The sequence below is a fragment of the Hyla sarda genome, chromosome 1 (assembly GCF_029499605.1).
Source record: "Hyla sarda isolate aHylSar1 chromosome 1, aHylSar1.hap1, whole genome shotgun sequence".
NCBI lineage: Eukaryota > Metazoa > Chordata > Amphibia > Anura > Hylidae > Hyla > Hyla sarda.
In genome coordinates, this window is record NC_079189.1 from 315,819,324 (window position 1) to 315,835,174 (window position 15,851).

Genomic DNA, 15,851 nt, shown 5'->3' on the forward strand with positions numbered 1-15,851 from the left:
TAATAATAAGGGAAAGTTATAAATGTTTCATGTTATAAGAAACAGATTTGTGTTGGTTATTTCAGGAATGGAATGCTATAGAGCCACTATTGTAAACTTTTACACTGCCTGCAGTTTCTTCATGGTGTGGACCTACCCTTTGCTACAGAGGTGAGGGCCACTACGTATGTGTAGGGAGAAACCACTAGCTTACAGTCACGTGTCTCATCACCTCTAGAGAATGCAGACTGTTGTTTATTAGAGAAAGTGCAGTAAGTATAAGGCCAGCCTTTGTGAGAATACCAAAGAATTGTGCCGTGCTTAGAGTCAATTCATGGCGGGTCCTGTGATGTTCGTTCATGTGAGAATGAAATACTTTTACTCTAGTATTTACTATGTGTTCATACATGTCCTATTAATATTACTGTCAATGACAATGCTTAACGCCATTATTTATCATGTGCTATAAATATATAACATCATTATTATTATTTTTATTATAGTATTTTCTTTAAGTTTATATGTTACAAAATCTTCTACGATTGGACACATTTCTTTTACTTACAATAGGTACAGAGCCCATTTGCCCCTGGATATTACCTGGATAGCACAATATTTTCATGAATCTTTATTATTTATATAGTACCTGAAACACACTGGAGTGGGTGCATAATAAATGTAACTATAAATTGTGCACTTTGAAAGTATCTTCCTTTGCGTACGTCCAAACAGCGCAAATTTGAAATGAGTTGCAGCATTTTGTCTCTGTGATGGTTAAACCCATGCACGTATTGTATAAACAAACTATTCATCTGTATTGATGGATTATCAGATTATATCTACATGCCTCAAAGATCCCATGGAATGTTGTGTGCATTTTTCAATTCATTTATTCCTTTTCTCATATTGTTTTCCTATCAGCTAGTTAGGGACAAAATTCAAATGGCACCTAAGAATATTCTTTGAATTTTGGTCATTATTTTAGCCAAAATTAGGAGCGGGATTAGCCTGCCTGTAATTTACAAATAAAGCAAACAAAACAGAATAATAGACTCATTTGTAAATCCACCACAAATTAGTGTGCTTTTTATTTTCTAAATTAAACTCTACTATTGGAGTTTAAAACTACAGCAGTAAAATGACAAACACTAGCACTGTAGCTCATTTGGTCTACCACTAAAACATCTGCTCTCAGGCCTTGTATGTTTCAATTGGCCCCGCCTGACATAGATAGCTACATTGAACATGTGTAACCGTACAGTTCATCAGAACATTACATGTTACCAGGAGCCTAAGGATATACCATGATTTTCAGCACTGCCAGGCAATTACATTGGTAGTGATTTCATTATAAAATGTCCGCATGTATAATTGTTAGATATTATATTCCTTGCCGCAGATTTATTTTGTCTATGTTACTTACTTGCCTTCTCTAGAAACCCTTTTATTGTATAAAATTAATCTTTATATTAAATGAATGGGACCTGTTCATGTAAATACTTTGACTCAGAAGCCTAAAATACATCTACTCTAGTATTTACTATGTGTTCATACATGTCCTGTTATTACTGTCACTGATAACAAAAAAATGAATTTATGTATTATAATTATATAACATCATCAATATAGTATTTTCTTTTAGTTTATATGTTAGGAATACAGTGACCCCCCGACATACGATGGCCCCGACATATGATCAAATCGACATATGATGGCCTCTCAGAGGCCATCGCATGTCGATGTCAGCATCGACATACGATGCTTTTTTATGTCGGCGCCATCGCATTAAGTCCTATCCGGCAGCGCAAAATGCTTAAGCTGCTGCCAGATAGCAGCTTAATGTTCCCCGTGTGGTGCGGTGAGTATTACTTACCCTTCCACGATGCTCTGGGGTGCCCTTCGGGTCCAGCGCTGGTACTCCGGTGTCTTCTCGGCCCTCTCTGGTGATGTCAATACGCGGTTGTGCACGCTGTCCCATCATCCAATAGGAACGGCGTACACAGCGGCGTAATGGCGTCGCTACGCAGGCCCAGTAAGGCCTTGCGGAAGACAGCGGAGGACCGGAGAAGACCAGGAGAGCCCAGCAGAGGACCGGAGAAGACCAGGAGAGCCCAGTGGAGGCCCGGGGTCACCATCGGGAGCGGCGGGACGTGGTCCGGAGCAGCGGGGACAGGTGAGTATAGCTTCCTATACTTTACATTGCACGAATCCCTCAACATACGATGGATTCGACAAACGATGGCTCATTTGGAACAAATTACCATCGTATGTTGAGGGACCAATGTATTTGTATGATTGTATATATTTTTTTTTCCTTTTATTTGGAACAATACCTGTTTGCAATGTATATTATTGGGGATAATATTTTCCTGAATCTTTGTCATGTATACAGAACCTAAAGCACTTATAGAGCAGTGTAAAAGAATTGTAACTGTAAATTGTGAACTTTGAGAATATCATAGATTACAAAGAAAGAACCTAGAGACCCAATTTTAAGCAGTGGTATAAATATTATGTTTGATGGGACATAATATCAGGCCATAGTATTAATATTCTACCTCATGGGAAACAATATTAGAGGGTGGTATTAATGTTATGGGTCATGGATCTTTATGATAGAAGGCTGTATTAATGTTATCTCTGATGAAACACTATTATGTGTGGTATTAAAGTTATGCAATGTACGATGCTATAAATGATCCGTTTTTAGATCCTCCACTAAAATAATTCAAGATCCCTTACATAGAGGCGTCTCTATTCATTGATATAACCCCTACATACACAGCTATGTTACTTTTAGGGGTGTCAAATGTGAGAAATAGGTGGATTGACTGTAGGAAAACGCTTTGTTTATACAGCTGTTCTGGGATAAGGCTATGTACGCTGCTTTTGCACAGTCTTTAAGGGTGTAATAGAAAAACCTGCCTATACCCCGTGGCTTCTGTACAGAAAAAAAATATGCATCTGCTAGAAAACTCTGTTTATACCGCTTGATTTGGATATATTTCTTTTCCTTACATTTGGAACAATAACTGGTTGCGCTGTATATTATTGGGGATAATATTTTCTTAAATCTTTGTCATGTACACAGTACGTAAAGCTCTTATAGAGCAGTGTAAAGTAATTGTAACTCTTAAGTTGTGAACCTTGAGCGTATTCTGGTTTACAAAGAAAGAAAACAAAACCTACAATGCTCCAAAGGGAAACATTGTAACAGTTTGTAAGGCTGAAAAAAGACTTCAACCTAGAGACACAATATTATGCAGTGGTATTAATATTATGGTTGATGGGACATAATATCAGACCATGGTATTTATATTATAGCTGCTGGGACCCAATATTAGGCAGTGTTATTAATTTTATGGGACATTGAACGCCTTTAGAAGGAGGTATTAATATTATGGCTGCTGAAACATATTAGGCGGTGGTATTCAGGTTATGACTGATGGGGCACAATAGTAGGTGTGGTATTAATGTAATGACTGATTGGGACACAATATTATAAATTTGACAATTGTTGATGATGTCATGGAGAGTGCTAGTGAGAATAATGAAATAGAAAAAAGCATTTACCAAGAATGTTCATCACAGGAATCTAAGTATATTATATATAGTGCAAAATATATTTTGTCAGGGGAAAGAGTAGAACCATAAATTTAAATACCAAATGCGTTCTTTTCAATAATCCACGTGATAAATTGCAAATTCTAACATTAGCAAGACTAATGTAACCTGGGAAAACCCATTTCTTCTTAGAAGCTTTTGAGGATGCTACAAAAGAACCTTATGGGCATTTACTAGTTGATTTAAGGACAAACACCCCCGAGCAGTATGGTTTAAGATAAGGCTCCTTTCCCCCATCTTTACCTGCTGTGTATATTCAAAAGGAAACCCTCTCATAGGGGAGATCGCTCTGAATAACTTGAAAAGGAGAATACCTCTAAAATAACGCCCATAAAGAAAAAGAAGCATCTAGTGAACCAAACAGGAGGGTTCATGGGTCCGCTATTGGGATTTGCAATTCCTTTAATAACAAGTCTACTTTTTAACAAATAATGGATCATGCGGAGAAAATGTACTTGGTGCCAAAACATGAACTCAATAAGCTACGCCAGGCTGTTACACCTACACCATAATGTAATACAGAGGCTGGATGGCAAGCTTAGCAGTATTTTACATCGTGTTGATTTGTCAGATGATGTGAAAATTAAGAGATACACTGATATAATGATATAAAGATATTTGGTTCTTGCTAAACAGAGTGAGAAAGCTAGCAACTTTAAATATTTTTGCTCCTAGTAGTTCATCAGCAGTTAGCAAATGTACCCTCTGATAAAGGTGCTGATGTCAATGAAATTGTAAGTCATGTCAATCCCCGTTTTAAGAATAATGCAGAACTTTTGCTAAGTAGGCTGTTACAGAACAACGACGTTACAGCCTGGAATGACAGAGGTGAATTTATTTACAAGGGCAATGTTGTAACTGGATCTAACATGGTGGACTTGGTGAGAAATACAACTCAAAGTCTTATTCTGCTAAAAAACAAAACAAAATACCACCTGGAATGGATATATTTATGCACACCATGGCTGAACTGAATATACCCTCTACTGTGGTTGGTAATTCGTCTACTAGAGAGGCGCTGGATGGTTTAAAAATGGATTTGAATGGTACCTCTGGAATGTTAACCCCTAGACACTGAATCCTTCCGATACCGGCTTCTCTTGCTGGTATAACACAAGGAAGCCTGATTCCTAAAAAGAGAACTGTGCCTTTACTACAAGCTGCATGGTTATCCCTGTAAATAAATATATGATATTAATGTACTTTTACTCTACAGTGAATGTTATTCAATGACTGTATCAATGTCTACATGCAATTAACCATGCACTTATCTTTTATAAAAAATATTTTGATATATGTTTTATGTAGAAACAGTTCTTTGACACACAGTTGTCTGTTTTTATTAGAAGGCCATCTGCTACGCAGACATGTCGGGACATGTTTACATATTACTATAAACAGTCACAGCCATTTAGGAGATTATGTCTGTGACTGTGGGAGAAAGGGGAGCGAAAGCTATGCAGGGAAAGGGGGCGTGACATGATGTCCCAAAGGGGCGTGGTCTTGTGAGGCTCTGTTAGAAAAGGGGCACGGCACCTGTCACTTTATTTCGGGTGGGCAGTTTGACAAAAAGTATCTCCTAGAAAAGGGGGCAGGGCACCTGTCACCCCCCTTCACTACTTATAGTTATATAAATATAATCATGGCCGTAAATCACAGAAAAGGATTGCAGTAACACATGTTTTGCTATACATGTTTATTCCCTTTGTGTGTATTGGGGCTGAACCAAAAAAGGGAGGAAGAAAAGCAAATTGGACATAATGTCACACCAAACTCCAAAAATCATCTGGAAAGAATTATTGGCACCCTTAACTTAATATTTGGTTGCACATCCTTTGGAAAAATAACTGAAATCAGTCGCTTCCTAGAACCATCAATAAGCTTCTTAAACCTCTCAGCAGGAATGTTGGACCACTTCATCTATTTCTGGGTGCTTTTTGACGTATGTTTGGGGTCACTGTCCTGCTGGAAGACCCAAGATCTCGGACACAAACCCAGCTTTCTGACACTGGGCTGTACAATGCGACCCAAAATCCGTTGGTAATCCTCAGATTTTATGATGCCTTGCACACATTCAAGGCACCCAGTGCCAGAGACAGCAAGGCAACCCCAAAACATAAATTGAACCTGCACCATATGTCACTGTAGGTACTGTGTTCTTTTCTTTGTAGGCCTCATTCCATTTTCGGTAAACTGTAGAATGATGTGCTTTATCAAAAAGCTCTATCTTGGTCTCATCTGTCCACAAGACGTTTTCCAGAAGGATTTTGGCTTACTCAAGTTCATTTTGGCAAAATGTAGTCTTGTTTTTTTAATGTCTTTGTGTCAGCAATCGGGTCCTCCTGGGTCTCATTTTATTTAAATGTTGACAGATAGTTTGCACTGACACTGATGCTCCCTGAGCCTGCAGGACGGCTTGAATATCTTTGTAACTTGTTTGGGGCTGCTTATCAACCATCCAGGCTATCCTGCCTTGACACCTTTCATCAATTCTTTCCTTCCGTCTACACCCAGGGAGATTAGCTACAGTGCCATGGGTTGCAAACTTCTTGATAACGTTGCGCATTGTGGATAAAGGCAAATCTAGATCTCTGGAGATTGACTTGTAACCTTAAGATTGTTGATATTTTTCCACAATTTTTGTTCTCAAGTCCTCAGACAGTTTTCTTCTCCTCCTTCTGTTGTCCATGCTTAGTGTGGCACACAATGCAACTTTTTAACTGCTTTGAGGTGTGATTTTTATATTTCCCACACCTGTTACTTGCCCCAGGTGAGTTTAAAGGAGCATCATATGCTTGAAAAAAATCTTAATTTTTCCACTATTTTGAAAGGTTGCCAATAATTTTTCCCGCCCATTTTTTCTGTTTGATGTGACATTATGTCCAATTTGCTTTTTTTCCTACCTTTTTTGGTTTAGTTCCAATACACACAAAGGGGGAGATTTATCAAAACCTGGTCAGAGGAAAAGTTGCCCATAGTAACCAATCATATCGCTTCTTTAATTTTTCAACTCAGCACCTTTTCCTCTAGACAGATTTTGATAAATCTCCCCCAAAGGGAATAAACATGTGTATAGCAAAACATGTGTGAAATACTTCATATTTTTTTTAAATTTCAGGGGTGCCAACATTTACGGCCGTGACTGTATATATATATGTTATGGGAAAATTAAGGAAGTCATTACAAAGTACATTTGGTCCCATAAAAACAAGCCCTCATATGGGTGTGTAGATTTAAAAACAAAAACAAAATAAATGTATGACTTTGGAAAGGAGTTCAGAAAAAAAACAATATAGTGTAAAATTAAAATTGGTCCAGTCCATAAGAGGTTAAACAGCCATTAACCTGAACAAAATTGTGAAAGGAGTATGTGCAGGCAAATTAGTTTCTTTGTGAAGACCGTATTCATCTTCCATCTGTTCTTTAAAAATAAATTCAGAAGAGAAGAAAGTTCCTAAGGGCTTTGGGAACAAGTATCCAGCAGAATGTCACTGACCTACTTTCTGCTAAAGTAATCTGCAGCAAGCTATAGAATGGAAAGCAGGTATCAAGCCACAAGGGCTACCTACTCTAGTTAGGAATAGCTTGTTGTGCCTGTGCTGCTAGTGCTGTCTTCTCTGCAGAGAATTTGTCCTCACCGTCCTAGTAATTTGCCACATTTAAAGTATGGCTTGTTTTCAGAGAATTCAGTCAAGGCTGCTAGATCAGAAGTGCATGCATGAATCTGTCTACAACAATAAAGCCTTGCTAACAAGAGACTTAGACATCACACATGTCATTCTATGGCTTAGGATAAATTCCTGTGCTGCAGCTACTCAGACGTGAAGAATTCTTACAGATGTAATGGGAGCTTTTCCCTGAGTACAGGAATTGGCATCTCATTTAGAAAAGCAATTATACTAAGATGGAGGATCAAATTTCCCATGAAATCCAGTTAGCTGCTGAACTGGTACATTGTCACAAACACAAAGCAGCTGTTAATAAGAATATAGATATTGGGGAAAGTTATTCAATCTCAACTAAGACAAAAGTGAAAATAAAATAGTATATTGGAATGACTTCTCTCTCATTTCTGTACTTTGGTATGTGTGGATACTCCGCAGAATATTAAAGAGGTTATGTAGTGTTACATTTTTTTGTTCTTTTAAACTAAACAGACTTGCCTTTCGCAGGTTCCCCTCGATTCCTTCGGTATCCTGCGCTGTCCTCCACTGCAGTCCTTTTCCATGTTGCCAGGGGGTAGACACACTAGCCTGCTACTCAACTAATCACTGGCTGGCATGTTATCCTGCATTGGCCATCGATAGGCTGAGCAGTTGTGTGATGTATTGGGCCCTGGCAGCAGGTAGAAGATAAGGGACGGGGTTGTTTTAACACAGGATCTGAAAATATGGCGCTTCTCCCATTCAAATCTCTGACACAGGAGGTTGTAGTATAATAATATAATTAATTGTAAAAAGCACATATAACAAGTTTCTAGTCCACCTTGGGGTCTTCCTCAGATCATGCTCTGATTATAGTTAGTATCCGGAAGTCTGTAGCCCCAAAAGGGGACATTTGACTTGTGTGAGTAACACATTTGATGACTTTTTTGTTGGGGACTGGTAGTAAGTCATCTGAATTGATAGAGAAGATTTATGTGAGTTAGTCTTTGGAAAAGCAGGCTTTTATTTGGTGCCTGAATTTACTTTTGTCACTGTCTCTGCTGTTATTTGCCTGCTCTACAGAGTTAATTTCCCACAAAACTTACAGTACTTTGGACAAGTAGTGTAGTAAGAATTTAGAGAATTATGTGGGCTTTTATTATTTTGTCCAAAGTTACAATACAACACCTGTAAATTAGTAATCCCTTTCACGATATACAATAGATATATCTGTTGTGGGTGTCTAATGCTACATAGCAACAAATATAGACACTGGTATTGTCTTGTGAATAAATGTTATATTATATTATTTTACTGCATTATCCTTGATTCAGGTCTTTTAATATTATCCATTTACTTTCATTTACTATCATCATTTATTCAGTATCGATTTTACTTATTGATTTTACATTTATTTGGTTCCACATAACCTTTTTTCTCGTTCATTTTATCTCCTTTTTTATCTCTTTTTATCTCTTTATTTCACTATCCTTGAGGACTGGTTTTACATAATTTATTATATCTACTATATATATATATATATATATATATATATATATATATATATATATATATATATACCTATTCACTTTACTAGGTCTTTTTGGGATTTAGACCACTTAACCTCGGAATAGTATACCCCAGTGAGCTACACTTATCCTTTTCTTCTCAAATATAGACACTGATCAGTCAGTGTACTTATTGGAACACTATGGGTGCACAGCTATGCTCCTAAATAAATTTAGTATCCCTGTAATCATAATTTTTTATCCAGCATGGCAAGCAAGTAGATACAAAATGAAGGCTTTCTTATTCATCCCAAAGCATTTTAGATACAAAATGAAGGCTTTCTTATTCATCCCAAAGCATTTTAGATACAAAATGAAGGCTTTCTTATTCATCCCAAAGCATTTTAATAATTTATGGGATAACATGTATCCCCCCCCCCCCCCCCAAAATATTGTCAATAAAAACTACAACCCAATACACAACCCAACCCAAATACCCCCCAAAAAAACATATAGCTGCAGTGTCTTTAGAATGCCATCATGGAACCTGATTTCAGAACGACATCAGCGGAAAAAAACAGATTGAATTGGGGTGGATCAGAGCACCGCTGCTGGACTGGTGAGTACAGAGCATTTTATTATTTTACATCCCCAGCAGACTGTTATTTGTTATATATATCTCAGGGAACCACTTTAATTGTTTGTGGATATATTACATATAAACAATATATATATGCTTTTATTGTTACTTCCTAGAAATGTTGTTAATTGAGAGAAGATCTAGCTAAAGAAGGGCAGCGGGATCAAATTAAAATACTAATATTGTGAAAATGACTGGCCACATTAGTCAGAGCCCAGAGATGTCCAGCCATGAGTAATGGAATCATAACTAGCAACAAACTGTATCACATTGTGTTTGTAAAAGAATTCTGTCGGAACTGCAAACAGAAAAACATTCTTCAGCATATAAAAATACAATAAACATAGGTCTCCTTTGTTAAATATTACCCTTGCTGTCTACGGCAACAAGTATACAAGCTTTAAATGACCTGACAGAAAGTATTAGGCAGCCATTTTTTCATATTAAAATGTAGTATTTTATGTGTACACATATAACAAATGCAATTTTTATCGAAATTGGTAAATAGGCTGACCGTGTATAATGGAGATAGTTGCTAACGTACAATACCTGTGATCTGGCCTCTTCCGTTTTCATTCACTGCAATGCCAGCAGCCAGGCCTTGAAATATATGATTTCCACTGCAGAGAAAAAAGCATAAAACTTAAAATGTCTATTAGCAAAACGCCACCAGACTGTAAACACAATTTTTAGCAAATCATATGAATAAAAGTTCTTGTTGAAGACCACCTCCCCTTCTTGCTTCTTCCCAACTTGCTCATTGTATTTTGCTTTCGAAACCAAAAGAGATTGCTTTTCTAATCACTTCACCAAAGCTCTATAACACGGGTGTCAAACACAAGGCCCGCGGGCCGAATCGGGCCCGCCAGACCTTGTCATGTGGCCCACGTAGCCGCTGCCGGCCACCAGCCTTCACCTTTTATTCTCTTTTTTTTTTTTGACACAAGAAAGCTGCCTCTTCAGCGCATGCGCGGCAGCCTACAAGCCAGAGAACGTCTGCCCTCTAGCGATCCTCCTTCGGTCCTCCTGTGCGTACAACCATAGAGACGCGAGAGGACCAGGAGGACGGCAGAATCATCACAGGACGCGTGCCGGCCGGGGCCTGGTAAGTGACCGGTGGCGCGTTATCTTCTTCAGCGTTCCGGTCACCGCTCGACCGGTCCTGGCACCTACTGCTATGGTCCATAGGCCATAGAAGTAGATTGTGACCCCGGGCCGGAGGAGCGGTGACCTGATCACAGTGGGGGCAGCACACAAATATACAGCCTCCACCTATACACTGTATATGGCTGGAGGCTGTATGTCTGTGGGGAGGGAGGGAGGGGGGGGGGGTGCTGCCAACTAATGTGGGGGAACATGCTGCCAAATAATGTGGGGGAACATGCTGCCTACCTAATGTGGGGGGGAACTATACAGCCAACCTAATGTGGGGGGAACTATACTGCCAATCTAATGTGGGGGGAACTATACTGCCAACCTAATGTGGGGGGAACTATACTGCCAACCTAATGTGGGGGGAACTATACTGCCAACCTAATGTGGGGGGAACTATACTGCCAACCTAATGTGGGGGGAACTATACTGCCAACCTAATGTGGGGGGAACTATACTTCCAACCTAATGTGGGGGAACATGCTGCCTACTAATGTGGGGGAACATGCCGCCTACCTAATGTGGGGGGAACTACAAGGTACTGTACATTGCGGTAGGAGGGGTCTTATATGGCGAGTATATCCAAAACTCTACATTTTAACTGTAAAAGTTGGGGGTCGTCTAATACACCCAGTCGTCTTATACGCCGGCATATACGGTATGTGGGGGGGGGGGGGGGAGGGGTCCTACAGATACAACCGACCCTTTGAGGGTGACCAAACTGCTGATGCGGTCCCTAATGAATTTGACACCCCTGCTCTATAACATTTGTTATCACTAGAAAACTGAAGTGGGTTTTTGTCTACATTAAGGTAAACTAAATAAAATAAGACTTCCTGAGAAACTTCCGATGTGGAAACTGTGACTGGAGTGACTTGAATTAATACTACACAGCAGCCAACCTCAACACTGGGGTGTCCGAGCACCTGGGAACAGAGAGGCTATGGATCTGCCACTAAGGTTGTCATCATATACAGAATTTTTTTGGGGAAAAATAAATATAGGGGAACAATATATACTTCTTGCTGCTGGATGCACTTCTGACAAAAATGCTGTATGCAAAACCAACCAAACCAAGGGAGCAAAGGATAATCCTACAAAACTTTCCAGGTACATTTCTGTTAGTTTAGCAAGGGAATATTTTGCTGCATTTAATATTTTTCCATGAAAAATAAGTCTTAGAAAGCCACAAAAATACTCATTGCCAAAGAGAGTAAAACTAACCCCAAAATGTTCTGTAACCCCTTAAGGACCAAGCCCATTTTCACCTTAAGGACCAGAGCGTTTTTTGCACATCTGACCACTGTCACTTTAAGCATTAATAACTCTGAGTTGCTTTTACTTATGAATTTTATTCCACGATAGTTTTTTCGTGACATATTCTACTTTAACATAGTGGTAAATTTCCGTCGATGCTTTCATCATTTCTTGGTGAAAAATTCAAACATTTCATGAAAAATTTTGAATTTTGGAACTTTGAAACTCTCTGCCTGTAAGGAAAATAGACATTCCAAATAAATTATATATTGATTCACATATACAATATGTCTACTTTATGTTTGCATCATAAAGATGACATGTTTTTACTTTTGGAAGACATCAGATGGCTTAAAAGTTCAGCAGCAATTTTAAAAATTTTTACAAAATTTTCAAAATCTGAATTTTTCATGGACCAGTTCAGTTTTGAAGTGGATTTGAAGGGCTTTCTTATTAGAAATACCCCATAAATGATCCCATTATAAAAACTGCACCCCTCAAGGTATTAAAAATCACATTCAGTAAGTGTGTTAACCCTTTAGGTGTTTCACAGGAATAGCAGCAAAGTGTAGGAGAAAATTCAAAATCTGCATTTTTTACACTCATATGTTGTTGTAGACCCAGTTTTTGAATTTTTACAAGGGGTAAAAGGAGAGAAATCCCCCCCAAAATTTGTAACCCAATTTCTCTTGAGTAAGGAAATAACTGATATGTGGATGGAAAGTGTTCGGCGGACGCAGTAGAGGGCTCAAAAGGGAAGCGGCAATAGGATTTTGGAGAGTGAGTGTTTCTGAAGTGGTTTTTGGGGGGCATGTCACATTTAGGAAGCCCCTATGGTGCCAGAACAGCAAATAAAAAAAATAAAAAAACACGTGGCATACTATTTTGGAAACTACACCCCTCAAGGAATGTAACAAGGGGTACAGTGAGCCTTAACACCTCACAGGTGTTTGAAGACTTTTCGTTAAAGTTGGATGTGTAAAAAATTATTTTGTTTTTTTTTCCACTAAAATGCTAGTTTTCCCGCAAATTTTAAATTTTTACAAGGGGTAATAGGAGACAATGATCCCCAAAATTTGTAACCCCATCTCTTCGGAGTATGGAAACATCCCATGTGTGGGCGTCAAATGCACTGCGGGCACACTACAATGTTCAGAAGAGAAGGAGTCACATTTGGCTTTTGGAAATACATTTTTGCTGTAATGGTTTTCGGGGGGCATGTCGCATTTAGGAAGCCCCTATGGTGCCAGAACAGCAAAAAACCCTTCACATGGCATACTATTTTGGAAACTACACCCCTCAAGGAACATAACAAGGGGTACAGTGAGCCTTAACACCCCACAGGTGTTTGACGACTTTTCAGATGTGTAAATGAAAACATTTTTTTCCACTGAAATGCAGTCCCCCCCCCCCCCCCCAACTTACCATTTTTAGAAGAGGTAATAGGAGTAAAAGCTCCCCAAAATTTGTAACTCCGTTTCTTCGCAGTATGGAAATACCCCATATGTGGATGTAAAGTGCTCTGCGGGCGAACTACAATGCTCAGAAGAGAAGGAGCGCCATATGGCTTTTGGAGAAAATTGGTTTGGAATGGAGGTTGGGGGTCTTGTGCATTTATGCCCCCACATGTGACCCTATTTCAGAAACTATACCCCTCACGGAATGTAATAAGGGGTGCAGTGAGCATTTACACCCCACTAGCCTTTGGAACAGTGGGCTGTGCAAATGAAAAATTCAATTTTTCATTTTTACGGATGAATGTTCAAAAAATCTGTCAGACACCTGTGGGGTATTAATGCTCACTGCACCCCTTGTTACGTTCCGTAAGGGGTGTATTTTCCAAATTGCGGTCACATGTGGGGGGGGGGTTCCATTGTTCTGGCACTATGGGGGCTTTGTAAACTCACATGGCCTTCAATTCCAGACACATTCTCTCTCCAAAAGACCAAAGGCACTCCTTCTCTTCTGAGCCCTGTAGTTCGCCCGCAGAGCACTTTACATCCAGATATGGGGTATTTATATACTCAGAAGAAATGGGGTTACAAATTTTGTGGGGCTTTTTTCCTATTACCCCTCGTGAAAAGGAAAAATTTTGGATAAAACCAGCATTTTAGTGAAAAAAAAAAATCATTTTCACGTCCAACTTTAACGAAAATTCGTCAAACACCTGTGGGGTGTTAAGGCTCACTATACCCCTTGTTACATTCCGTGAGGGGTGTAGTTTCCAAAATGGGGTCAGATGGGTGTTTTTTTTGTGTTTATGTCAGAACCGCTGTAACAATCAGCCACCCCTGTGCAAATCCCCTCAAATGTACATGGTGCGCTCTCACTCCTGAGCCTTGTTGTGCGCCCGCAGAGCATTTTACGTCCACAAATGGGGTATTTCTGTACTCAGGAGAAATTGCATTAAAATTTTTTTTTTTTTCTTCCTTTTACCTCAAATGAAAAGTATGGAACAACAGCAGCATGTTAGTGTAAAAAAAAAAAAAAATTTAGAATAACATGCTGTAGACCCCAACTTCACCTTTTCATAAGGGGTAAAAGGAGAAAAAGCCCCCCGAAATTTGTTAGGCAATTTCTCCTGAGTACAGAAATACCCCATATGTGGCCCTAAACTGTTGCCTTGAAATACGACAGGGCTCCGAAAGTGAGAGAGCGCCATGTGCATTTGAGGCCTAAATAAGGGATTTGCATAGGGACAGACCCAGATGCAAGAATTACACTTACCACAGATACCAAAAATACCCTATGGCAGTGTTTCCCAAACAGAGTGCCTCCAGCTGTTGGAAAACTTCCAGCATGCCTTTTTTTTTTTGGGGGGGGGGGGGGGGCTGTGTAGGGGTATGTGTATATGTAGTGTTTTACCCTTTATTTTGTGTTAGTGTAGTGTTTTTAGGGTACACTTACACGGCAGGGGTCTACAGCGAGTTTCCCGCTGGGAGTTTGAGCTGCGGCGGAAAATTTGCTGCATCTCAAACTTGAAGCAAGAAACTCACTGTAGACCCGACCGTGTGAATGTACCCTGTACATTCACATGGGGGGGGGGGGGGGCAAATCTCCAGCTGTTGCAAAACTACCACTACCAGCATGCCCTCTCAGCAAGCAGTGACAACTGACTTGTAGTCATGCAACAGCTGGAGGCATACTACTAACACTCCCAGAATGCCCTTTGGCTGTGCATGCTGGGGGTTGTAGTTATGCAACAGCTGGAGGCACATTGGTTGCAAAACACAGAGTTTGTTACTTAACTCAGTGTTTACCAACCAGTGTGCCTCCAGCTGTTGCAAAACTACAACCCCCAGCATGCCCAGAAAGCTGAAGGACATGTTGGGAGTTGTAGTTTTGCAACATATGGAGGGCCACAGTTTGGAGACCACTGTGCAGTAGTGTCCAAACTGTAGCCCTTCCAGATGTTGCAAAACTACAACTCCCAACATGTCCTTCATGTCCAGGCATGCTGGGAGTTGTAGTTCTGCAACATCTGAAGGGCCAGATGTTACAGAACTACAACTCCCAGCATGCCTGGACTGTCTGGGCTTGCTGGGAGTTGTAGTTTGGCAACTCCTGGAAGGCAGCAGTGAAGATCACTTACCGCTGATCTTTACTGCTGCCTCCGCCGCTGCCTCCGCCAGTCCCGCCGCTGCCTGCCCCCGATCCCCGCTCTGCCCCGACATCCAGGGGCGGGCAGAGCAGGGATTTCAACTTTAACCTCCCGCCCCCCTCCTGCCATTGGTCAGTTTGTCCTAACCACCAATGGCAGGGGATAGGAGCGAGGTGGCAGCTGCCACCTCGCTCCTATCCCTCAGGATGATAGTAGCTGTCTCTGACAGACAACCCGCAAGTCCTTGTCATTAGTCAGTCACTAACTGACTGACTAATGACAATGATCAGCAGTAGGGGACAATTTTGAATGGTCCCCAGCTGCATAGTGTCATCGGTCAGCTGTCCAGAACAGCTGCGATGACGTTTCTATCACCATGCCACCGGACATGGTGATAGAAAATGTATTGGACGTTTATGAACGTCCATTTGCGTTAAGTCACAGGA

At 40.1% G+C, this 15,851-nt stretch overlaps 1 protein-coding gene across 4 annotated transcripts in view; it reads right to left on the reverse strand.

The window, feature by feature from the left end:
• FBXO10 (F-box protein 10) overlaps positions 1–15,851 on the reverse strand; it is an 85,202-nt gene that overhangs the window by 27,253 nt on the left and 42,098 nt on the right. For all 4 annotated transcript variants that reach the window (XM_056518311.1, XM_056518312.1, XM_056518313.1 and 1 more), the window contains exon 7: positions 9,945–10,015. In XM_056518311.1, the coding sequence (XP_056374286.1) occupies positions 9,945–10,015 (71 nt within the window). The remainder of the gene's footprint in view (positions 1–9,944; positions 10,016–15,851) is intronic.